This window comes from Cucurbita maxima, unplaced genomic scaffold (assembly GCF_002738345.1).
Source record: "Cucurbita maxima cultivar Rimu unplaced genomic scaffold, Cmax_1.0 Cma_Scf00016, whole genome shotgun sequence".
NCBI lineage: Eukaryota > Viridiplantae > Streptophyta > Magnoliopsida > Cucurbitales > Cucurbitaceae > Cucurbita > Cucurbita maxima.
The window spans coordinates 2,022,186-2,046,692 of NW_019272032.1; the positions used below are offsets into that span (position 1 = coordinate 2,022,186).

The following is a 24,507-nucleotide window of genomic DNA, read 5'->3' on the forward strand; positions in this document are numbered from 1 at the left end:
TGAGATCTTGACTTCAAAGCTTGCTTTCCTTGATTAAATTACAGCCATTCGATAGTTTGGGTGAATCAATCTCAACCACTCAACTTTTTTAACTTTTTCACCTTAATTCCTCCAATTTTGACTATTAAAAAATAATTAATCTCATAAATTACCGGCGGCTTTGGATCCATTATTGTGTTGTGCGCCGAAAGCGGAACAAAGGTACTCACAACACCAATGAACGATTTTACACAAAGAGGCACTAAGATATTTACTCTAGGATCCACGTAAATATCAGGGGAAGGCATCTCACTATCACACTACAAAGACTCAGAACACATGTCACTCAACAAATACAATGTGACTCCGAAAGCTCTCCCAAATTCCGATACCAAATTCTAATATCAAATCCCTATATATAACTAAACCCTGGTGTGACTAAATCTAATTCAAATAACCAAATCAAATCTAATTCAAATAACCAAATCAAATATAATCCAAAAACCAAATCAAATCAAAACTTATGACAATTTACAACATATTGAACATACTTTATTCAAACTTGGTTTCTCATTTCTAGATTATAGAAAGGGACCCAATTGACGTTATGTTAAAGCATAGAGAATTTAATTAAGCATGTGGATTTTTGATTAATCTTTAGATTTGGGTTTGATATCCGACCGCTAGTGGATGAAATAGATAGATCTTCAAAGCTGAAGCTTTGATTATTGAGATTAGAAGAGGAATGGTTACATAACATCATGCCCACTGGCTGCGTTGACCCTTCGACAGTTTAATCTGACTTCTGATCTGATGCCGGAAGGCGGCTTGAGATTGCCCATTTTGATCATGGATTTCACAAATTGTTTAAAGAACGCACGCTCGTTGGCGGCGAAGTTCTTGACGATGGCAGTCGTGTCAGCCCTGGGGGTGGAGAAGAGCTCTTGGTCACTTTGGAGAAGGCCTTTCAGGTTCAGAAGATTGCTGTAATAAGCTTTGTCGAATTTGGTCGGTGTGGTTGGATCGAAATTCGCTCTTGTTTGTTGGGTTGTACAGAGTTGTCGAAGCTGCTCCCTGTAAGCAGGGTCAAGCGTTGGGTCAGGTCTGCCGGTGTTGTTGAAGTTGTCGAAGCGTCCAGTGAAGAACATACATCTGGATTTCCCGAACGTGTGCGCTCCTGATAGAGCCACAAGATCGGTTGAATCAAACCCAAGAGCCTCAAATTTGTCTTTGAGTCCTTTGAGAGTTTCGGATGGACCGGGGAGATTTGAGGTTCCTGTTCTATTGGCTATCCTGCTGTCTTTTCTACCCAATGGCACTACCCAAATTGGCCCTCCTGACTGCAATTAAGAATCCCAATTAGTATAAAAAAAAACACAAACCAACACAAAGCATTAATCTTTATTGATTTACCAAGAAAACAGAGATTTGAGACGAAATGGCTAGAATGTCAGCGCAGGAGACAACGCCCGGACAGAAGCGTTCTGTTTCGGCTTTGATGTTGTCCACGATGTCACCCCCTTGGATCCCATCGTTGGGAGGTGCGTTTAGTTCACTGTCGATGCCTGGTGCATTCTCCAGCAAAACAGAGCCGTCGCATCCCTGTACACAACACAACCAAGCAATTGGGGTATCATGAGAACAAGAAGAAGGAGGAAATTGAAATGATGTATAGTGAAAAGTTACATTGACAAAGCAATCATGGAAATGGAGGCGGATGAGCTTAGCAGCAGCTCGGTCGTCGGTCTTTAAAGCTCGGGAGACCACGTCGAGGACGATCCCGGGGAGGAGAGGGCATGTCAAAGCGTAGTAGAAAGGGTTGAGCTGAGCGTGGGTGGTGGCTAGCATAAAAGCTACCACCACCGCGAAGGCTGTATGCTTGGGGGAAGCCATTGCTGGTTTTGCGAAGTAAGTGGTGGAATGGAGCTTCGTTTTATACACATTTATCCATGAGCTTCTACCACACAAGTTGCCATTCAAAATTCACCAATAACTATATTTTAATTTTCATTTTATATTTGCTTGAGAATAATAATTACTTATTAATTTGAAAGTACATGCACCAAATATTTCTAAATTCTCTACCTACTTATTAATTAGTATAAGTAATTATTATTCTCTACAGGTATTTTTCTTTTTTTCTTTTTCTCCATAAAGTATGAAAGAGAGTATATCTTTTGATTTATTTATTAGGGTAGACATTGTACACGAGGCGGCTCGAGGAAAAATTTTCATTTATTAACTTCAAGACAGATATTTAACGTTTGTTGAGGATGGTTGGGAGGGAATAGTCATGAATTTATAACTAAAGAACACACCTGTGTTAGTATGAGGTTTTTTTTTTAGGAAATCCAAAGCAAAGTGGATAACATCATATCATTGTGGAGATTCGTACTTGGTATCACAAAATGGGTCCTCAAACTTCTTTAGAATTAAATTTGGAAGTAATTTTGAATTTGGGAGAACATTGGTTTTCAAGGCATGGATAAGCATGTGAGGAATGTAATACAAATAATCATAGTTGACTAATTCCACACAGCGGAATTAATGAACGCAGACAATAACAACCACGAAGTCCAAACCCAATTAGCTTATTTCATTAAACACATACACACACATTACATTGGTGCACACCAAGTTACATAACATCACGGGCAGCACTGGATGGGTTGAGCAGCCTACACTTCAATCGCACCTCCGATGGTGTCCCAGGTGGAGGCATGAGGTTCCCCAATTTGATCATGGAATTCCCAAATTGAATAAAGAATCGAAGCTGGCTGGCGGCGAACTCGTTGACAATGGCAGTGGTATCAGCCCCAGGAGTGGAGAAAAGCTCTTGATCACTTTGGAGAAGTCCTTTCAGGTTTTGAAGATTGGTGTAGTAGTTTTTGTCGAATATGTCTGGTGTCACGGGATCAAAGTTCACTCGTGTTGTTGGTGTGGTGCATGCTTGACGAAGCTGCTCTCTGTAAGCAGCATCCAGAGTCGGGTCTGGGAGGCCGGTGTTGTTGAAGTTGTCGAACCTTCCCGTGAAGAAAAAGCACCTGGATCGACCGAACGTGTGCGCTCCTGAAAGCGTCACAAGGTCTCTAGAATCAAGCCCAAACGCCTTGAATTTCGATTTCAGTATATCCAGAGTTTCGAACGGACTCGGAAGATCCTCTGCTGCGGCTCTGTTTGCTACTCTGCTGTCTCTTCTTCCCAGTAGAACCACCCAGGCTGGCCCGCCAGACTATCAAAAGTCACAAATTGTTTATTTCATTCAAGAAAATTCACAATTTTGGAGATTGGGTCGATCTTGATAGCTTACCAATACAACAGAAACTTGAGAAGCCAGGGCTAAGATGTCAGCGCAGGACACAACGCCAGGGCAAGAGCTTTCAACGGCTGCTTTGATGTTGTCCACAATATCCAGCCCTTGGATCCCATTGTTGGCACCTGCGTTTAGTTCACTGTCGATGACGTCGGGCACGTTCTCCAGTAGCACAGACCCGTCACACCCCTGCACATCCAAAAACATTATTTCGGGTTTTCTCGTCAAAATTAGAAAGTACCAAAATTGAAACTATACATTGGCAAAGCAGTCGTGAAAGTGGAGGCGAATGAGCTTGGCAGCTGCTCGATCATCGGTTTCAAGAGCTGTAGAGACCTGGTTGAGAACAATAAAAGGCAGCTGAGGGCATGTGAAGGTGTAGAAGAAGGGATTGAGCTGAGCGTGAGAGGCCCCGGCCAGCATCAAACCCACCGCCGCAACAACAAATGCTGCAAGTTTAGGGGAAGCCATTGTTTTGGTTTTGTGAAGATAGTGGAAAGGGGGTTCCTTTTTTATACACAGCCATGAGCTTGGACGACAAGCTTGCGATGAATTCAAGGTTATTATTTTCATTAATTATTCCACTTAATTAAATCTAAAATTTTGAAATTTCAGATTACGGTTTGCTATTGGGTCATTCTCATCTTATGATTAAATTAATTTTCAATTTGCACTAGTTTAATGGTTTTTTGAGGAAAATGTTTTCCCCTATATATAATATAAAATACTACAAGTTATACATCTTATTAAGAATATCCATCATTTTGCTTGTAGTCTACAATTATTGCCACTTATATATTAATCATTCAATTGAAAACTTTGTCATACATTAATGTAAGTATATAGTATAAGGAGACATGGTTCAAATATCTATTTATATTTTAATTATATTATTTGTTTATTAGGATTAAGTATCTAATACTTATTATTTCAAATAATTTCATAATAATGTCAATTTATCTACTTTGTTTTTTTCTTTTTTTTTTTTTAATTTAAGAAACATCTAAGAACAATTTTTTAAAACTTAATATTATCTTTGTCATCTATTCTTTGACTAAAACTGCCCATGGATTTTTTTACAAGTAATATTGATTTAAGCATAATTATTGTTTTAAAAAATGGTTTTATTTAAAATTTAAAATTTTAATCGGACTTTATTTGCTTTTTTTTTTTTTTTTAATTTTTTTAGTCAACTCTCCAAAATATTAAGCTTACTTATTCAATCAGAATTAAATTCCAACCATTATCCTATTGGTCAAAAGTTTTTTTTTTTTTTTTTTTTTTTTAATTTTTTTAGTCAACTCTCCAAAATATTAAGCTTACTTATTCAATCAGAATTAAATTCCAACCATTATCCTATTGGTCAAAAGTTTTTTTTTTTTTTTTTTTTTTTCCTTTCAGGATAATGTAATCTAAACCAACCCATTATTATATATGAATATAAACTATCAAGAAAAATAAAAATAAAAATTATTAAGGTTTTAATGAAAATATAAATAGTTTAAGTTAATTAAGCGTGGAACTAAAATGATATATTGAAATATTTATACAGGAAAAGGCGGAGGGATACGCGTGTTGGACACGTGACGGTAGCTGATTGGTATGACTAATTTAATTATTTAAATAATAAACACAGAAAGTCTTGTTTTTTTTATGGTCCCCACCTCCCCTTTATCCGATCGAGTCAGTCAAATCACGTTTCATTTGACGAATTCAATTCATGCTTTTGAAAAATCTTTTTATATGGTTTTAATATGAGGGTCAGTAAGGGTAATATGGACATTTTACTTTGTAAGGGTTTTGAAGTCTCCGTTGGATGGCGTCACATGTGGAGCGTCAAAGAACGGTCGAGATAGCCACGTAGGATCCACGAAGCTGCCTCAATATATATATATATATATATTGTCAGCCTGACAGTCTTAAAACGTGTTGTTGTTAGCCTCACAGTTTTAAAATGCGTCACTGTCAGCCTTACCGTCTTAAAACGTGTCGCTGTCAACCACATGGTCTTAAAACGTGTCTATTAGGAAAATGTTTCCACACCCATATAAGTAATGTTTAATTCCCATCTTCAACTGACATAAGACCTCATAGCCCACCCCTTAGGGGTCAGCGTCCTTGCTAGCATACCATTCGGTGTTTGACTCTAATACCATTTATAACCGCTCGAGGCCCACCACAGTAGATATTGTCCGCTATGGCCTATTACGAGATGTTTCATTCTCCTCTCCAACTGATCTAGGACCTCATAGTAAATATGTTTTAAAATCGTGAGGATGGCGAGTATACGTAACGGGCCAACCAAAATGGACAATATCTAGCAAAGTATACGGTCTCCGCTGGACAATATTGAGCATCAAAGTCATGAGATGCAGCATCGAAAGTATAGTCTCCCACGTTGCTTACTCACATTTTTGTTTTTATGAAGATTTTATAAGACAAGTTGGAGCACGCAGCGTCTTACTTCTCTTACTCCGATATCACATATTAAAACTATTTTTCAAACTTCATACATTATCTTAAACTTACACCACAACACAACAAAACATACACAAACTTAAAAACAACATTCAAAAACCTCTCCATCTCAAACTCTGCACTTAAAACGCCACCAATCTTACATAACATCATGCCCCTCATCGGCCCTTGGTGGAGAATTAACCCTCCGACAGTTCAATCTAATTTCTCCTTTCTTTCCAGTTAAAGGGCTAATGTTGCCCATTTTGATCATAGACCGACCAAAACTTTTAAAGAACTCATCTTGGCTTTTCGCGAAACGGTTCACAATCGCCACCGTGTCAGCCCCCCGAGTCGAGAACAGTTCTTGATCGCTCTGAAGAAGCCCTCGAAGCCCCTGAAGATTGGTGTAATAGTTCTTGTCAAATTTGTCTGGCGTTGTCGGGTCAAAATTGGCTCGTGTCTCTGAGCTAGAACAAACCCTCCGGAGTTGCTCTCTGTAAGCTGGGTCTAGTGTCGGATCTGGCCTGTTGGTGCCGTTGAAATTCGCGAAACGATGGCTGAAAAACGCGCATCTTGAACGCCCAAATGTATGTGCTCCGGACAGAGCAACAAGATCAGTGGAGTCGAGGCCGAAAACAGAGAACTTGGCTTTGAGTCCATCGAGGTCTTCAAAGGGGCTGGCGAGGTTGTTGGTGGCTCCCTCCTTATTGGCTGTTCGGCTGTCTCTTCGTCCCAATGGCACAATCCAGCTCGGCCCACCAGCCTTCAAACACATAAATTACTCTGTTCATTAAGGGTTCTCGAGAAGATGAGTAAAGATCAGATTTTTATTAGTTACCAGAACGACAGATTCTCTAGAGGCAATGGTCAAAATGTCAGCACAGGAGACAGTACGTGGGCAAGCCTTTTCGACAGCAGATTTGATGTCGTCAATGATGTTAAGACCTTGAATGCCTTGATTTCCAGGGGCGTCTAGTTCACTGTCGATGCCAGGTGCATTCTCAAGCAAAACAGACGCATCACACCCCTGCAATTATTACCCACATTTAAACTCACAAAAATATCAAATTTTGATATAGCTAAAGATTAGTTTTTACGTTAACGAAGCAGTCGTGGAAGTGGAAGCGAATGAGTTTAGCTCCGGCTCGAGCATCGGTTCGTAGAGCATTTGCGACTACGCCATTCACAATTTTAGGTAAATTAGGACATGATTTGGCGTAGAAGGAAGGATTTAGCTGAGCCAGAGAGGCTCCCACCATCAAACCCACCAAGCAGAGGAAGGCTAAGAGTGTGGAGTTAGAAGCCATTTTGTTGGTGTGTGTGGGGGGATGATGGCTAATGGAGGTTCCATTTTATAGATAATTTGGAGCAGAGTATGCGTATGAAGCCACGTGGGGCGGCCAAGGCATTGGTCTACTCTAGTGGGCGACTACAAATCCCAAATGAAAACAACAAAGAATCAAACGTTTAATTATAAGTTTTTTTTTTACTATTTTATTTTTAAAAATTATACTTATTTCCTCCCGGTTTATATATATATATATATATATATGTATAAATTATTTTTATCTTGAAGTATTATATAATATAATACAAAAGAAAGAGGGCAAACCCACTAACTAATTTTTAAAAAAATTAATATTTGGTTAATATATTTTAGAATAAAGAAAAAGAAAAAGAAAAAGAAAATTTTGGGAGTGTGTAGTCCACAGCACTCGAGAAAGGCGAGGCAGCTCACCTAACTCAATATATTAAAAATAATTTAATTTTTGGATATTGGTGGGTCCCATTTTCTTGTTTTAATATATATATATATATATAATGATGATTTTTTAAAAATAATTTTGTTTTTAAACCTATTTGATATATTTAAGGTTATCCGTTTAATATTAAATAATATGTATTTGTTTCAAGATCTCAATTATATTAAAAAAATATATATTTAAGGTTGTAAGGCATCTTTCCATGTCTATGTCTGTGTGAGGAGAAAAGAAGAGAAGCACATGTTTGGATGATGAAGAAATAGTATATAATATTTGTGAGGGTCTGCAATTTTCATGGAAGAAATGTTTGAAAATATGAAAAACAATGGTGTTTATGAAGAAGAACAAGAAAAAGGGTTTTATGAAAAATAATGGTGAAGGTTTGGTTTTAAATATATGTGACCCTCCATTATTTTTCTTACCCTACGATTATATAAATGTATTTTTCGTATCATCATTGTACCTAACCTATAAATGGATATTCTTTTGAGAATTTTTTTAAGAGATTGGTGTTGCAATCATGAATAATTGTGAATCTCGTATTATGGATAAGCGTAATGATAACACGTGAGTATATAGTCTGTTGGACAATGTCAAGGGCCAAAAAGAGGACCGTGCATCATTTCATAGATCAAGAAGAATGTGTGAGAATGTTAGCTAAAACCCAAGTAAGATTTGAAGCAACAGTGTCGTTAATGGTGTTAAAAGACAAACTTAATGGAGGTACCCCTTGAAAGTCAAGATTTTGTTGTAACCATGACTCCTTGCCATTTGGACGTTCATGGTCATAAAAGTGAAGCATGATGTTAGCGCTTCACCAGCCACAGGTCTCCGTGCGTCATTGTATGTGCAACCATGGGGCATTTTCTTTTGAGAATAAGATTTCTAGGACAATGTTATCTAAATGGAGGGATGTTCGAGAGATATTAAACATAAAGATAGTTTAAATTTTAACAAGTATATCTGAGCAAACTGTGGAGACAACTAATAGTTCGATGCTCGAGATGCCATCATGTCCTAGTAAACCTTATAATGAGTTGATAGGTTCTAATTAAGTGGTGAAGCACCCAATAAGCTCTACTTAAAAGTTTTAATTTATTCATACAAGGGAAGGGAATCTATATTCTTAGGAATTAACCACTCTACAGTTCTTTCGGATCTCTCCATTAGAGCCCGTGAGTGGGCTTATGTTCCCCATCTTGATCATGGCCCTTACAAAGTCTTCAAAGAAACGCGTCGTGTTTGAGCTGTAATCTTCCACCAAGCTTTTTGTGCTGCTTTGAGCTGCAGCGCTGGAGAACAGAATTTGGTCTGATTCCAACAGCCCCTTTTGGTTGAGCAAGTTCTTGTAGTAATGGTTGTCAAATAAATCCGTAGAGTTCCTATCAAGCACTGTGGTCTTGTTGCCATCGTCGGTGAGAGGGCATAACGCCTGCAGATCCGACACCATTCTGCTCTCCATGGTGGGGTCTGGCGACCCACTCCCTGAGAAGTTGAATAGCCTATTGTTGAACATCGCACACCTTGCAAACCCAATTGTGTGGGCTCCTGCTACCAAAATCAATCATATCATTAAAAATCCTATCTTTACTATCAATCAATCCCATTTTGGTGTATACGTTTATTAGAAATCACGACTCTCCATAATGATATGATACTTTCCACCTTGAACATAAACTTTCATGGTTTTACCTCAGGATTTTCTCGAAATGACTCATACCAATGGAGATGCATTAATTACTTATAAACCTATGATCATTGTGGGACTCCTTCCCAACAAGCCTCCTCTTGAACAAAGTACACTATAGAGCTTTTCTTGAGGCTTATGAAATCCTCGAACAATCTCCCCTTAATCGAGTCTCGACTCCTTCTTTGGAGTCCTCGAACAAAATATACCTTTTATTCGACACATAGATCACTTTTGACTACACTTTCGAGGCTCACAACTTCTTTGTTTGACATTTGAGGATTCTATTAACATGACTAACTTAAGAGTACGACTATGATACTATGTTAGAAATTACGACTCTCCATAATGGTATATGATATTGTCCACTTTGAGTATAAGCTCTCATGGTTTTCCTTTAGGTTTTCCCAAAAAGACTCGTACCAACGGAGATGTATTCATTACTTATAAACTCATGATTATTGTGGGACTCCCTCCCAACCATCCTCAACAATGTTTACGCACCAGATAAAGCAACGACGTCGGTGAGATCAAGGCCAACATCAGTGAACTTCTTGAGGATACCATCAATGTTCTCAAATGGAGCGGGCAGTCCCTTATCTGCTCCAGTTTTGTTGGCCACCAATCCATCTCTTCTCCCCAGTAAAACCTTCCATGTTGGTCCTCCACTCTGCAAAATCTTCAACGTATCAACAAAGAACACACTAGTTTTATTCATTTCTTCTCATTCAATTTGTTAATATTACCAAGAGAACAGAGTCTCTAGCAGCTAAGGTTAATATATCAGCACATGACACAACTCCGCTACAAGAATTCTCCACCGCGCTTTTGATTGAATCAATAACTTCAAGCCGTCTAAGAGAATTGATGTTGGGAAGTGCAAATTGCTCCCCATCACTTCCATCCAACAGCACTGATCCGTCACAACCCTGTCTCGTTTGAAAACACAAAACTACAAAAATCATTACAATATATTGTTTAAAACACTGTGCTTAAAAAGTGCGTGTTTACATTAACAAAGCAGTCGTGGAAGTGCAAGCGAAGGAGTGAAGCTGCCGTTCTCATCTCGCTCTTTATAGCTTTCACGACTTCTCTTCTCACGATTCTGAGAAGGTTTGGACATGAACTCTTGTAGAAATCCACGGTTAGCTGTGCCCTTGTGGCACCACACAGCATGAGAAAAACGATCATAAGCAAAGCAAAACGACCCTTTAATCTGCAGCTGGAGGCTTCCATGGCTACAACTCTCACACAAATTGTGATTCCCTAAGTGATGAAGGGGCTTAATTTATAGTGTGATCAACTATAGTTTAATTTGGGTTGTTTGTGATGCATGGGCGGCCGAGATAAGGAGCAATAAGGGATTGGTAGAAGATTGAGAATGGTGGAATGCATATTATTTAGTTTCATGCAACAACGTGGAGTAGCTTTTAGTAGGTGGGTAAAGCACGTTTGGGCATGCAAACTCGAGTGCATGCACAATCACTATAATTGAGAAGCATATCGCCCACTACAGAGATTATTTTAGGCTTAAAAGTTTGGAGGTACGTGAGGCGAGCTTACAAAGAAGAGTACGCATCTGTTGATGTCAAATGGTACAACTTGATGTTTTGCTTTTTGCTTCTTTTGTTTATAGTTTGGTGCATGCTTAGTGGACACTGTGAGGATGTATGGGATATACATTGAAATGTGTTAGGAAATTGAAGAAACAAAAGCATGTTTTAAAAAAACAGAGAAAAAAAGGAACTAAAACATTGAAGGGAAGATTGAGCGGCAGTTGATCGGTAGATTTTTTTTAGTCGCTGCTTCCACCGGTTTAATCATTCAAGTTTATCAGTTCACAAATCATTAACGAATTGGTATGAGAATATTTTTGAGTTGTCTGCCCGATCTTGATAAGTGACCTATTCTCTAGGGATAAGAGATGAAAAGGTTTGTTTGTGTAATAACTCAGGTCTACTACTAGTCGATATTGTCCTCTCAAAACTTTTCCTTCAAGTGCTTCCTCTCAAGATTTTAAAACGCGTTTACTAATGAGAGACTTCCACACCCCTATAAGAAACATTTTATTCCACTCTTCAACCAACGTGGAATCTCACAATTTGAAAGTGAGAATTGCCTCTCTATCGAAGAAAGTCATGGGACGCTAGATGCACCTTGCCGAGGTGGCAAGTGGCAGAGACAGGCCATAAGTTGGGGTAAGTTGTATAAACATCATTTAGGTAATAAACTTAAGAAATAAAGAGAAGAAACCCACACCAGAGAATAGCAAGCCTTTTAGGAAAGTTAAATATGCTCCAACTGAGTGAAAGACCCACTTTTCGAGAGACTCAAACCACATACGACTATGTAGTGACCTATGTAGTTATGTAGAGTGTGAAAATTCGATAAAATTCTTCTTTTTTAAAACAGGGGATATGGGTAAATTAAAATGTCAAGGTATGTATGTGTATATATATGTATATATATGAAAGACAGTTTAGAAGCTATTACTGATGGCAAAGGCGTTCTTTTCCTTTTAAGGTGCCATATCCTCTACCATTCAGACTTTTGGAGATGAAGCAAAGGGCTGTTTGAACACCCAATATTTGTCTCCCTCCGGGAACCTCCGCATCTGAAGAGGAAACAAAGTAAATTAGTTCTTCACCTTCCTCTATTTCTGAAGTAGAGGGTATAGACATTTGAATCTTCTCTATGCCTAACGTACTAAAGATTTCTCGAGTTGATTTGGCAATTGCTAAGAACATACAGAACCATTATAATAGTGTATGTGCACCACATTTATGTTGCAAAAGAAAACGGATGCAAGTCAAAACTTTCTGATAGCAATTTCTAGAGGAAAAGGAAATCTGGAGACAACACACGATGTTACCATGGATGCCTGTTTTGAAACCGTGTGGAAATGGAGAGCCGGTTAGAGCTCCAACTTCTGTAAGATATCCCTAAATTTGGTTGCTCTTTTCAACGGTGGTTATTACACAGTTGATCAACTTGCCAGATTATGTTTAGAACAATGATGGGAAGCTGAGAACCACAGGGGGCTAGCATAACATCTTATTTGTTCATCAACGGGTCGGCAAAATGAAGCAGATTTGGGAATTACTTGTCAACAAGAGGATGCCCATGAGGTGAAAAACCATGCATTAAGAGATGCTCTTGGCGTCCTCACTATCTGTATTTCATCAAGTTGAAGATATCAATAAAAATCATGAATATCAAATTCATCACCCCAAATCCATACTCTTTTTTTTTTTTTCCTTCAGGGCTCGTCAAAATCAGGTTAAAAAACCTCCCGAGCGCACTTTTCACTTGCAGCTGGCATAGCCAAACTTCAAAATCGCAACAAAAAAAGTACATAAACAGAGGTGAACTTTGATGATTGGTTGAGCTAATTTCAAGTGTAATCAATAATAATACTAATTTCATTACGGGTGAGATAAAATATGACAACAAGCACAGGCACCTCCGTACGATCTTGGATGGTGAGGACAAATCCACCAGCCAAAGAAGAGTTACACTTGAATGCCACTGCCCGAGCGCCAAAGATCTGAAAAGGACTATTATTACATTAAAAGAATAATAAAAGACTAAGGCCCTCTCAACGAAATTCTGCTTGTTACCAATTATTAAACTAAGAACTGCACGACAAGGTCACAAATGCTTTCATGGCCGTCTATTCAACCAAGCAACTACATCAGAAGTAAGCTTACATCGACAGCTCATTTCCCAAACGGCAAATGCATCATGCATGAAAATCACGCATCTGATATACCTTTCAATCATTCCTTCAAAGTGACCTGTTCAGCCTCTAGCAACCAAATTTTCAAGAACACAGGAAACTGTTAGTTCCAATTTTACCAATATCCACAAACCGAGACAGATACAAGAAATCCAGAATCCCGAGATGGGAGGCCAATTCGAGAAGAATACACTAAGTCTTTGCTTGAAAAAAATGTAACTCACCCATAAAAATGATAAAGATGAATATCAAGAGTAACAGAAGTTGAAAAGAAGCTCATACAAATTGTACGAACTTTGATTTACTTATGTTCACAAAATGCTACCACCACCACCAAAAGGAAATCAACCAACTAATGCTCGCCTGCTGAATGCCCACAAAACTTATAAAATCTAAGAAGAAATAAAGCATGAAAAACGGATTCAAAGTAGACTAGCTCAACGAGAAACATGCTTTCTAAGATTCTTTAAAGCCGAAACAAACTCCACATAAACTGAAACAAAGAATGTTTGATGAAGAGCCCACACTTCACCAAGCAAAAGAGAACTAAACCAATATAAAACAAAATTCAAAGGGAAAGCCACAGAAAAGTGCTGACTATGACTGCCTCAACCTTCAACCCCAGGAGACCTTTGAAATTTAAATTGTGAGAAAACGTCAAAATCATCACAACCATGGAACCCTAAGACAAAACCAAAACCCCAACTACTATAGATTCCTAATTCTACAAGCAAATCCCGCCAAACTGGTGTCCACCAGGCTGGGGAGGAGAACACCAAAAGCTGCCGCCACAACGAGGACCCATTGAAAACCCCGCCAATAGACCCCTACAAACACCAAAAGCTCAAGAACCCACAAACAAGACGAAAAAGAAAACCCTTCAAAAAGGCCATGAGACAACCAAATGAACGCTATCTTACAATAGTTGGAGAATAAGGAGGGATTTCATTTACTTCTAGCCCACATTTCTCAATAAAGAAAGAGAACTTCTATGATCTTCATAAAAAAAGATTATCCAAATCCTCCATCCCAATCTCAACGAATTTAATTGACACACTGATTCTTTGATAACTTGATTTTTAAAAAAATGCTGGAAAATAGATGTATAGATTTATAAATTTAATAAAAGAGGGATAAAACACAAGCTAGCATCTTCAGCAGATTAAACCATCACGTTTACTACAGAGTATATTACACCAAAAGATATAAAACCTAGAATCTAACACAAAAGACCTGAGAGTTAAGCTAAACAACAAGCAGACTTGATTAAGAAACATCAGCTGTTTCCAACGAGAAATAAAGGTTCTAAAGAAAAATATCAGTCAGAAGTATGTAGCCAGAAGCTGCAGAAGATAAAGGTAACAACGGAATTCCGAGAAAGCGCCTGTCCAGGAAAGTGGCTTACGTTTACACAAAATTAATCAGTTATGCAAGCACTTCTCTCGAAGGAAGCCTATCCTTAACAACAGTCGTGTCCTGTTACAGAATCCTCCTTTGACTCTTCACTGTTAGTACACTTTACATCTGCAACTATGTTTACAGGTACAATTTTGTTCTGCTGTTCTTCATCATTGACCATGGCTTCATTTCCAGTCCCTGAATCCGAGTGCAAAACATTACCAAAATTTTCGTCCATATCCTCGCATTCATTTACCTTTCCAGATGCAAGTTCACCCTTCATTTCTTCGTCTTTCGCTACTTCGTCTTCAGGTAGCTGCTCATCTGATTCTTTCACCATTTCATCCTTCACTATGTATTTCTCTTCAACCTCTGTCCCACTAGTAAAATCTTCCCCTACACATTTCTCCTCACCCTCAATCTCGAACACCTTTTCATCGCCCCCCTTAGAACCACCATCAACATCTTGGTTTGGTCTAATCTCAGATACGTATTCCATCTCCAACCCTCCATCACTTTCATTCTCAGACACGTTATCCACTACCTCCTCATTCACATCATCAACAACTGGGTTTTGCCCCTCGAGATGTTGCAACTTCCTCCTCAACTCAACAAGCTCTCTCTCCATAAGAAAAAGTCTCTCCTTCAGCGTCAAGTTCTCCTCCTCCAACTGAGCTATGTGGCTATCCTGATCATCGACCCTATTTTCCAAACAATTATTATACTCTACTCCATAGTTCTGATATATCATCTCAAATCGGCTCAAATCATGGTCCAATTTACGTTCTACCTCTAGATGTTCCTCCACTTCACTATCACTCGACCCACCACCACCTTCCTCTTCTTCCTCTTCATGCACTTCCGCCTTATTCTCAGACCCTCGAAGCCTTATCAATCCTTTCATTGATCCATAACCATCAACGCCCCACTCCTCCTTGGCCATATCACCCAACGCCTCCCTCGAAGGGGAGAACATTGGAGTAGGAAGCACAGCTGGTGTTACGGGACAAGGGGACACAAGGGAAGCGATTCCACCAGACTTCTTCGCACGAATTATAAAAGACGTGGTATTCCGAGGCGCATAAGGTGCAAACCTACTATTGAACTTCTTTTTTGAGTAAAAATTTCGAGCTTTTATACGATTCTGAGACTGCAACTCGTGAAGACTTGGAGGTTGATACCCTCCACTAGCATTATTTGGACAGCTTATGGAACCCGGTACAGGATTTTCCGTTCTCCTATTGTTTATCCTTTTGTCACCAACGCCCTTACCCTTCCAATTTCCACGCCCTGGCCTCGACTGCTTCATGTTTCCATACTTAGGCTTCGTAAAGCTGCGATACTTGTTGTTAGGATCCAAGGGGGGCAGCGGGCGAGCCCATGCCTTATAGTTGCCAGTCATCATAGGCGACTGAGATTGACTCATCATCATCGGGGACTGCTGCATACCCTGAGGCTGGGACTGAGACATCATCTGAGAATGGTTCATTAACTGGCTTTGGCTCAGAAATTGAGGTTGATTGATCACCGGTGGCTGGTTCATAACTTGAGATTGAGACTGATTGATTGCATGAGGCTGGTTTGCCATCTGCGGATGGCTCATACTAATCATTTGAGCTTGATTTATCATCGGATTGTGATCGTGATAAGATCTACCTCGCTATTTCGCTAATCGCGAACCAGAGAATTAATATGCCCTAATCGCAAACGAGAAACAAGAATCAAAATATCCGCAACGAATTAACCCTAAGAATCCCCTCTGTTGAGAGAAGATTCAAGACAAGAAGTGCAGAAAATCCTTATGTGGCTTTATAGATTTTCCGTCTTCCTCTTACTCTGAAATTGTAAATGGATCTCTCAACTCTCTTACCGATTTCGATTTCGATTTCGATTTCTCGACGAAACTCATATGAGTCGGTTCGGGAGCCCCCCTCAGGGAATTTAGAGTAGACAGGACGACAGATGGACGGTTGCGATTTTGTCATCAGATGGAATTCCATCATGCCACGTGTCATACTCTTCCTTCAAAGGAATCAGAATTTATTAATTATTATTATGATCCAAACTACAAATCTCCCCTCGTCTTTTACCATATTCTCAAAACTGCCATCCCTGACTATCATCACTGGGCCTGTTCCACCCAATACATTGGAAGCCCAGGCCCAATTCTAATTTGGCTATATATTATTTCAGAATTCCCACCGAATTCTTCCAATTTTGGAAGAGATAAATTTAGAAATCTTCTTATATGTCCCATCCAATATCTATCTATAATGCCTATCTATAGCCTAAGTGCTCGTGTCGTGTGATAAATATAATCTTTTTTTTGTCTCCTTTTTTCTAGAGATATATGCTTTAGGAGTAAAAGTAATCACAAAAAGAGCTATCTACATTGTTCATTTATGCTCCATTCCATTTTACTTTCAGATGTTTGCTATCATTTCAAGTTTTATGAGGGTTAATTATGATATCTTTTAGGCACCTACCTTATTTATCTTTTTAATAATATTATATTATAAATAAAATAATTAAAATCATTTTTAAAAGTTCGAGAATTAAAATATAACTCATCTTCTTTATGACATGGGCTCTTGTCGCCCCTTCATAATTGAAATGCCTGCATTCCAATTTTTCGTTGGCAGCGTCTTGCTGAACCCAGATTTCAGCTTCATTTTACATAGTAGGTACAATAGGAGATTCATAATTCGAGGTCTTACTTCTTTTACACGAACCATTCGAAAACGTCTGAAGGAAGGGAAATCAACTAATTTCCCATTCAAGGAATGGTTTGGAGGTCGAGATTGATAGGCATCCAACTTTAATATTTTTATACATATGTCGATATCATGATGTTGATCCAGCTTATGCGACTCTTCTATTCCTTCACCACCTCTCCCAGTCTCCATCTCTTTGATCTGTTCTCAATAACTAGAACTCGACCAAATAGATAGAGAATGAGACAAGGAATCCAAACACTTGTTCATAGTTCTTGTTTAAGCTGACACATGTTCATTTGAGGCAAATTAGTTATAGTTAGAGATTCCATGTTGGTTGGTTGTCGGTTGATAAGGGGCGGAAACCTTAAAAACAAGTTCAAGTAGGAAAGTCCAAAAAAAATAATATCTACTGCGATAAAGTTTTCGAACAGTGCGAGGCACTAGTCGGAGTAGGATTTAGACTTTTTCTATAGTAGAGGGTTTTAAAATCGTGAAACTAACTGCTAGCAGTAAATTTGAGTTGTTACACATGGTATCTAAGCCAGATATGGGGTGGTGTGTCTGCAAGGACGCTGGACTCTAGTGGAGTGAAGATCTCGCAAATCATTCCTTATAAGGATATGAGAACCTCTCACTTGTAGACGCGTTTTAAAAACGGTGAAATTGACGGCGATAGATTAAAGTATGAAATCTCTTTCTTGTAGACGCGTTTTAAAAACGGTGAGACTGACGGTGATAGGTAACGAGTTAGAGTGAGTGGGTGATTGTATCCATACAAGTAGGCATGCCAATGTATACCCTCATAAGCGCCCTGATAAAGAGATTTACAAACATTAAAGACATATTCAAAAGGTTCATCCTCACAAGAACACTATCTTCCTTCAAACACAGAGAACTTTAAGAGGAAAATAATAATACTAATATTGAACTTGTAGCTGCCACCATTTTGATCTTCACTCAGAAATTCTTACGGTACCAGACAACTCCTTTTTCAGAATTAGCATCCTCATCAGCCTCAACATAAACGCACTCTTTAGTCTCCCTCCAAATGGCCTTCAAAACAGGCGTCCTATCGAACCGATAATACTCTCCCAGTACTGGCTTTATCGCTTCCGTCGCCTCTTTAGCATGATAATGCGGCATCGTCGAGAACAAATGGTGAGCCACATGCGTGTCCGTTATGTTATGAAACACTCTGTTCAGTACCCCATAGTCTCTGTCCACAGTCGCCAGAGCCCCTCTCAGCCAATTCCATTCCGAAGAATCGTAGTGCGGCAACGCAGGGTGCGTGTGCTGCAAAAACGTGATCAAAACCAAAAACCCATTCACGATAAGCAACGGTATTCCGTAAATACGCATGACCCAAAACGCCCCTTTCGCCATAGCAATTCGGTATAGCACAAAAGCCATGCCCAAAATCCCCGCATCGGAGATGTAAACTTGAATCCATTCTCTCTTTGTGAATATTGGGGCGTAGGGATCGTAGTGGCACGCCAAACGGTCGTAGGGACGGCCCGAGACGTTGAAGGCCAAGTACAGGGGCCACCCCAGAGTGAGTGTTGCTATAAGAGAAATTAGCCTCCCTGGTGGATTGTTGAAATACTTGGAATACCAGGGGACTTGAGATTTGGGTTTTGGGACGAAGACCTCGTCCCGTTCGAGGGAGCCGGTGTTGGAGTGGTGGCGTCGGTGACTGTATTTCCAAGAGAAGTAGGGGACGAGGAGAGCAGAGTGGAGGAAGAAGCCAACGGTGTCGTCGATTAATTGGTAGTCGGAGAAAGCGTGGTGGCCGCACTCATGAGCAATGACCCAAATGCCAGTGAGGGTGCAGCCTTGGAAAACCCAGTAAAGGGGCCATGCAATGTAGGGGAATGGGTAGGGGATAAGGGGGAAATAGGCAATGGCGAGGTAGAAGAACAGAGAGACAGAGGCGAGGTCGGAAAGTAAGCATGTGAAGGAACGGAGAAGAGAGCGGTGGAAGCAGTGGGGAGGAATGGCTTTCTTGATTTGGGTGAGAGTGAAAGGAGGCTTTGCGTGAGGAACTCGCTCATGAGTGCCCTTTTCTCCCATGGCAGGTATCGGTATCGGAATCGGTATTGGTATGTGCCGGAATTTTGCACTGAGAGCTTGTTTATTTAAAAGCAGCAGCAGGCGCAGGTCACTGTGAGACGTGGCAGCTATCTTCGGAAGCCTTTTGATACACCAAACACTCGTCAATGGTTCTCGACTGACTCACCAGCCAGCACTAGCTTGGGTTGCCAACTTCCATAATTCATCTTCAAACACCACACCTTTCGCTGTCTCACGAGCCAGCCAGCATTCTTAAAACTAGTCTATTTTCAACCCTTCCTTCAATAAAAGTTTTCATTGATTAAAGAGGACACCTTTAATTCGATTTTGTCTTTTGAAATTCAAGTCTAACATATATGAACTTATGACATCAATTTTATGGATTAAAAAGGGAAACAAAGCATTATTTACAAAGGTGTAAAATTTATTAACAAAAACTATGGATCAAATAGACTGATATTCATCGGAGTATAAAAGTTGCGCGATTAATATAAAAAAATATTAATAATTTATATTATAAAAAAAATTACGCGATTAATACAAAGGAAGAATGGTTTATTTGAAAAATAAAATAAAATTATTTATAAAAAAAAAAAAAAAAAAAAAAAAAAAAAAAAAAAAAAAAAAAAAAAAAANTATATATAGATTTTGAAATAGAGCTTTCATTTCTGCAGCTAAAGGCGATTTTATTGAAGATTTTTCAACTTCGGTGAGTAAATCCGTCTAGACTCGTTCTGCATGCTTCATCTTGTTATTTGCCATTGCGATATTGAAAAAAAAAAAAAAAAAAAAAAAAAAAAAAAAAAAAAAAGCGAAAACTGAGAGCATAGTGAATCCAGGATCTACCTAACGATTGTCGACATTTTCGAAGCCCTTTCCATCTTTGTTATCATCGAAACTCCTATAATCTGCAAACTCCACCGTTCTTGTTTCCAACCCATTTATTTCTGTTTGATTTCTCTTCGGGAAAACCCTGGCCCTTCTCTTTAACTGTTCCAAATCCCCTTCTCTCCGCATTGGCGTTTTCTGTCGCAAAAATGTAAGCAATTCTTCTCATCTTTAAGTGTAATCGGCAGCTTCTCAATGCCATTTCAGTGGTTCGAGACACTGAAGCTTGTTTCCACCATTTGTTGATTATATCTCGTTTTATTTTCTGGTCCAAGCTAAACTGGTAGATCTATGGGTTTTGATAATTGCGATTTTGTTACTCTCTTTAATTTCTGTTTCCCAATGCGAGTAATGTTATGTCGATAAATTTTGATATATTTCTTGGATTCATGGAGCGTGTCTCTTGTCTGTTTTAGCTTACTATGAAAAATTGGTTTAAGCGATTTGTTAACTGACCAATGAAATTTTGTTATGCCACTGAAAGCTTGTTCATCTTCCATAGCGATGCTATTATTTTTCTTCCTGGATAATGTTGTGGAAAGTAAGTAGTTGGGGATAAGAAAAACCAATGTAATTAGAAAATTGTGTCTTTTTGCGTGGAGATGAGTTTTTCTGTATCGAGATTTACAGGTTTGGTTTGGTCCTTTTCTAATTTATCAGGGTCATTAATATTTAAGAGGAAATGAACTAGCTTGGCATTTCCTGTCGCAATTTGGCACTTAGGATCGTGAATATTTGTTATATTAGTGGATTGCTTCTAAAAATTATCCTAATTTTTAAACAACTAAACATAGCTAGAAAACACAGAATCTTGAGTTCTATTTTAAGTTGTCTGTTGAGACATTAAAAAATATCCAAGTTAGAACAATATTTTTTTTCCCGCCTCCAATCAACTTCCTGTAAGTGAAAAAGTCTTTTATTTAACATTGAAGCTTGAGCTCCTTGTTGTTCTCATGGCTTAAAATTGGGCAGATCTCGATTCTCTTCTGTGAGACAGTTCCTGAAGATGGCAGCTGCAGCTTCTAACATTCAGATTGCGACACTAAAACACTGCCAATTGCCCTCAAGGAAAGGCTTCAAGCCATTTGGAACTACCCTTATTGGCAATTCTAAAGCACCATCATTTGCTAAGCTTTCAAGTTCTAGCAATATATCATCTTTACCATTTTTCCAGCGGAGGTTCGTCTCGTCTTCAGTGAAAAATGAGAGAACTGTAACCAAAGCAACGGCTGAAGCTAATGATAGTAAGCCTATCTCTGGGCTGTCAATTGATCTAAAAGGTTAGAGTTCTCGCAATCTATTTTTCATTATTTTTTTTTCTTTTAGTTTCTTTATCCATTTCTATCTTCTTGGTTCGCTTTCCATTAATAATTGTGATCCATAGTATATTACCGAGGCTTCTTTCACCACCCCTCTCAACTGCAATAACCAGGTTCTATGAATTGTAATCCCTTTCTATGGGACTGATTTTCTTATATTCCTTGTACATTCTTTCATATCTCTCAAGGAAAGCTTGATTTTTTTTAATCTTAAGAGTAACAACTATTAATCGCATTATGATCATAAGAGCTGTCACGTCTAATGTACAAGAGGGATTGTCCATTTGCTATTACTTTATTTTCACGACTTCTAATTTCCTGTTGTGCTTCTGGGATTTTTTTTTTTTCTTTTTTTTTGGTCCAGACATGAAATACTTGAAAATTAACAATTACATGAAAATTTTTCAACGAACCTAGTTTTCTGATGCGTAGGTAAGAGAGCATTTATCGCTGGTGTAGCTGATGATAATGGATATGGGTGGGCGATTGCAAAAGCTCTTGCCGCAGCTGGTGCTGAAATTCTTGTTGGCACGTGGGTGCCTGTAAGTGAAATAGCTTGCTCAAGTAGTTAATGTCTTTTTTGCACAAATCTTTTTGGTTATCTCTTGGGCCAATGTTTAGCATTAGAAACTTTTCTTCTTCAGGCCTTGAACATTTTTGAATCCAGCTTCAGACGTGGAAAGTTCGATGAATCACGAGTGTAAGATATCATTCTTATTTTTATCCTTATTTTTACCGAAGTAAATTGTTATTTCCCTATAAACAGTTCAATATTTCAGACTGCCCGATGGTTCACTTATGGAGATCACAAAAGTATATCCTCTAGATGCAGTTTTTGACAGCCCTGAGGATGTTCCCGAAGATGTAATTTTTCAATCTCTATTGGTATGGTAAATCTTTAATTCTCTGATATTCTCTGTGTTGAGCATGCTTGTTTCTCCAATCCATGCAGATAAAAACAAACAAACGCTATGCAGGATCCTCAAATTGGACTGTGAAGGTACACACATAGCATTCCCTTTGAATACCTCTATATATGGAAAATATTTTCTTAGTGATATGGTGGATTTTCCACGTGAATGAATTTGAAGTCCTGCTACAAGATTATACAACTGATAAAGCCAAAAGCCAAGTAGCTAGTATCTCTTGTTGTTTTATATGCATGAGAGCGTTGCTTGAATGAATTGTGCTGGAGTTTGCTCACGTCTGAGTCATTATCTCATTGGACCTTCCTAATGTATTTGCATGCTTCTATTTTAATGCTCTGAAAAAATGTAAAACTTCTTGCAGGAAGTTGCTGAGTGCGTGAAGCAAGATTTTGGCAGCATTGACATTCTTGTGCACTCCCTTGCTAATGGACCGGAGGTATTTAGCTAGGGAGTTTCATTCAATAATAGCCTTTCGAACCTTGCTTGTTTTCCATAAAACAAAGATGCTCTTTGTAATAGGTAACGAAACCTCTGTTGGAAACATCTCGGAATGGTTATCTAGCAGCTTTATCTGCATCAAGCTACTCTTATATATCTCTACTGAAGCATTTCGTTCCAATCATGAATCCAGGCATGTTGAAATATTTCCATTGTAAAGACTTTCGTTTTTTGCCTTTTACACAGTAGCCCAAGCCTTTTCTTTTTCCAGTTATTTGTTAGGCGAGACAAGGAAAGCATATATAAGGAGAACTTTGGTTTTTGTTATAGGTGGTGCTTCATTATCCCTCACGTACATAGCTTCTGAAAGAATCATTCCAGGGTATGCATGTAACATGTTTGCTTGGCAACCTTATATTCAAGGAAAATATGCTTGGCTTGCCCCCTTTGCTTTCTCTTACAACTCTTCTCAATTAAACTACATTTTTCTCTTATAAGGGTGGTCTGTATCACCAAAATTTCACTTGTATATCACTGTAATCGTATTCTTAATTCAGGTATGGAGGTGGCATGAGTTCTGCCAAGGCTGCTTTGGAGAGTGATACACGAGTAAAAAATTTTCCCTCTATTTCTCTCTTTCTGTGAGGCTGGAACTATTCTTTCTTACCATAATGAGAGTGTTGTATTTTGGAATTTGGTTATTCTTCTTTTAGGTACTTGCTTTTGAAGCTGGAAGAAAGCACAAAATCAGAGTCAACACAATATCTGCGGGTAAACTTTGCCCTTCTGTTTTTCTTTTTTTTTCACTATTTTATTTTTCTGAAAACACAACACAGTATCTGCCAAACTGAAAAGGCATTTTATCTAGATTTACATTGAATTATGTGTTTCTTGTTCCTTTTAGGAATCACAATATTACTAAAGTTTCTATATGTGAATTTCCACTTGGAAACTCTTGAATTCACTACTCTTATATCCATTTCCTGCTTGTGTTCAGGTCCGCTAAGAAGTCGAGCTGCAAAAGCAATCGGGTTTATTGACATGATGATTGACTATTCATCGGTCAATGCACCTCTGCAGAAAGAACTATCTGCTGGTAAAATTTCCATCAATTCTTGTGGGCATTCTCCTTTTCTCACTTTACCATTATTGATTCGTACTGAAATGCTCCTTTTAATACAATGAAACAGAGGAGGTGGGGAATACAGCTGCCTTCTTGGCATCACCTCTGGCTTCTGCTATTACTGGAGCTGTTATTTATGTAGATAATGGGTTGAATGCAATGGGCGTGGGAGTTGATAGCCCGATGTTCAAGGATCTAGATATTCCAACAGACAAGCACTAAATTTGCTTGCAGATTGGTTGATTGATGATGGCCTTGCCAAGTTTAGGAAGTTTAGCCTAGAGTGTTGTTGCCTCAGCTAGTTCATGACTCTTCTTTCCTATTGTTGGAATTGGTTCTAGGAGAATGGCTTGGCTAAGCTGCCTCGATTTTGGATTTTTGTTTCTGATTATGCCCACTGTAACCGCCACAAGAGGGTAGTTCCAAAACTTCCAAATCTGGATGCAGGCATTGTGATAGTACGTTATGTTTCAGAATATTTCTTCTTATTCTGAGGAATAATTTGAACACTTGACTTTTCCACTGATTCGGCCACGAATCAAAATGGATATCTTAAGATTTTAATGAAATATCATGAAAAAATCTGAAATTATGGCAAGCCATGTGCCAATTATTCATTACGAGATGTCACTAAGCCTTGCACCTTTGTAGAAAAAGTTTCAAAAATCTTAGCGCTAGTGGATA

The 24,507-nt window shown here is 38.7% G+C and overlaps 7 protein-coding genes across 11 annotated transcripts; 1 reads left to right on the forward strand and 6 right to left on the reverse strand.

The window, feature by feature from the left end:
• Positions 1-628: 628 nt before the first annotated feature.
• Positions 629-1,902, reverse strand: LOC111490836 (peroxidase 2-like). Its single transcript, XM_023139460.1, has 3 exons — positions 1,666-1,902; positions 1,393-1,581; positions 629-1,319 (listed from the first exon to the last, which is right to left on the reverse strand). Exons 1-3 carry the CDS (start codon positions 1,870-1,872, stop codon positions 729-731), a joined length of 987 nt encoding a protein of 328 aa, XP_022995228.1. The 5' UTR covers positions 1,873-1,902; the 3' UTR covers positions 629-728.
• Positions 1,903-2,446: 544 nt separating this feature from the next.
• On the reverse strand, positions 2,447-3,796 carry LOC111490832 (peroxidase 2-like). The gene is made up of 3 exons (XM_023139454.1): positions 3,551-3,796; positions 3,290-3,481; positions 2,447-3,211 (listed from the first exon to the last, which is right to left on the reverse strand). The coding sequence occupies exons 1-3, from the start codon at positions 3,761-3,763 to the stop codon at positions 2,618-2,620; spliced, it is 999 nt and encodes a 332-aa protein (XP_022995222.1). The 5' UTR covers positions 3,764-3,796; the 3' UTR covers positions 2,447-2,617.
• A 1,954-nt stretch (positions 3,797-5,750) lies between these two features.
• On the reverse strand, positions 5,751-7,093 carry LOC111490834 (peroxidase 2-like). Its single transcript, XM_023139458.1, has 3 exons — positions 6,850-7,093; positions 6,591-6,779; positions 5,751-6,515 (listed from the first exon to the last, which is right to left on the reverse strand). The coding sequence occupies exons 1-3, from the start codon at positions 7,057-7,059 to the stop codon at positions 5,910-5,912; spliced, it is 1,005 nt and encodes a 334-aa protein (XP_022995226.1). The 5' UTR covers positions 7,060-7,093; the 3' UTR covers positions 5,751-5,909.
• A 1,348-nt stretch (positions 7,094-8,441) lies between these two features.
• LOC111490835 (peroxidase N) lies at positions 8,442-10,525 on the reverse strand. Its single transcript, XM_023139459.1, has 4 exons — positions 10,214-10,525; positions 9,949-10,131; positions 9,707-9,872; positions 8,442-9,063 (listed from the first exon to the last, which is right to left on the reverse strand). The coding sequence occupies exons 1-4, from the start codon at positions 10,436-10,438 to the stop codon at positions 8,642-8,644; spliced, it is 996 nt and encodes a 331-aa protein (XP_022995227.1). The 5' UTR covers positions 10,439-10,525; the 3' UTR covers positions 8,442-8,641.
• Positions 10,526-11,576: 1,051 nt separating this feature from the next.
• On the reverse strand, positions 11,577-16,255 carry LOC111490993. 5 transcript variants are annotated; one of them, XM_023139697.1, is made up of 5 exons: positions 14,347-16,255; positions 12,913-13,010; positions 12,666-12,749; positions 12,075-12,374; positions 11,577-11,816 (listed from the first exon to the last, which is right to left on the reverse strand). In XM_023139697.1, exon 1 carries the CDS (start codon positions 15,967-15,969, stop codon positions 14,401-14,403), a length of 1,569 nt encoding a protein of 522 aa, XP_022995465.1. In that variant the 5' UTR covers positions 15,970-16,255; the 3' UTR covers positions 11,577-11,816; positions 12,075-12,374; positions 12,666-12,749; positions 12,913-13,010; positions 14,347-14,400. The 5 variants fall into 5 exon arrangements, with proteins under 5 accessions (XP_022995465.1, XP_022995462.1, XP_022995463.1 ...); XM_023139694.1 differs by having other exon boundaries at positions 12,075-12,531; XM_023139695.1 differs by having other exon boundaries at positions 12,444-12,749.
• Positions 16,256-17,900: 1,645 nt separating this feature from the next.
• LOC111490747 (delta(12)-oleate desaturase) lies at positions 17,901-19,173 on the reverse strand. Its single transcript, XM_023139336.1, has one exon. The coding sequence runs from the start codon at positions 19,124-19,126 to the stop codon at positions 18,014-18,016; it is 1,113 nt and encodes a 370-aa protein (XP_022995104.1). The 5' UTR covers positions 19,127-19,173; the 3' UTR covers positions 17,901-18,013.
• A 779-nt stretch (positions 19,174-19,952) lies between these two features.
• LOC111490746 (enoyl-[acyl-carrier-protein] reductase [NADH], chloroplastic-like) lies at positions 19,953-24,387 on the forward strand. The gene is made up of 13 exons (XM_023139335.1): positions 19,953-20,165; positions 20,987-21,294; positions 21,766-21,875; positions 21,978-22,033; positions 22,113-22,197; positions 22,286-22,333; positions 22,624-22,698; positions 22,782-22,893; positions 23,031-23,082; positions 23,258-23,309; positions 23,414-23,471; positions 23,698-23,796; positions 23,891-24,387. The coding sequence occupies exons 2-13, from the start codon at positions 21,021-21,023 to the stop codon at positions 24,043-24,045; spliced, it is 1,176 nt and encodes a 391-aa protein (XP_022995103.1). The 5' UTR covers positions 19,953-20,165; positions 20,987-21,020; the 3' UTR covers positions 24,046-24,387.
• Positions 24,388-24,507: the final 120 nt, after the last annotated feature.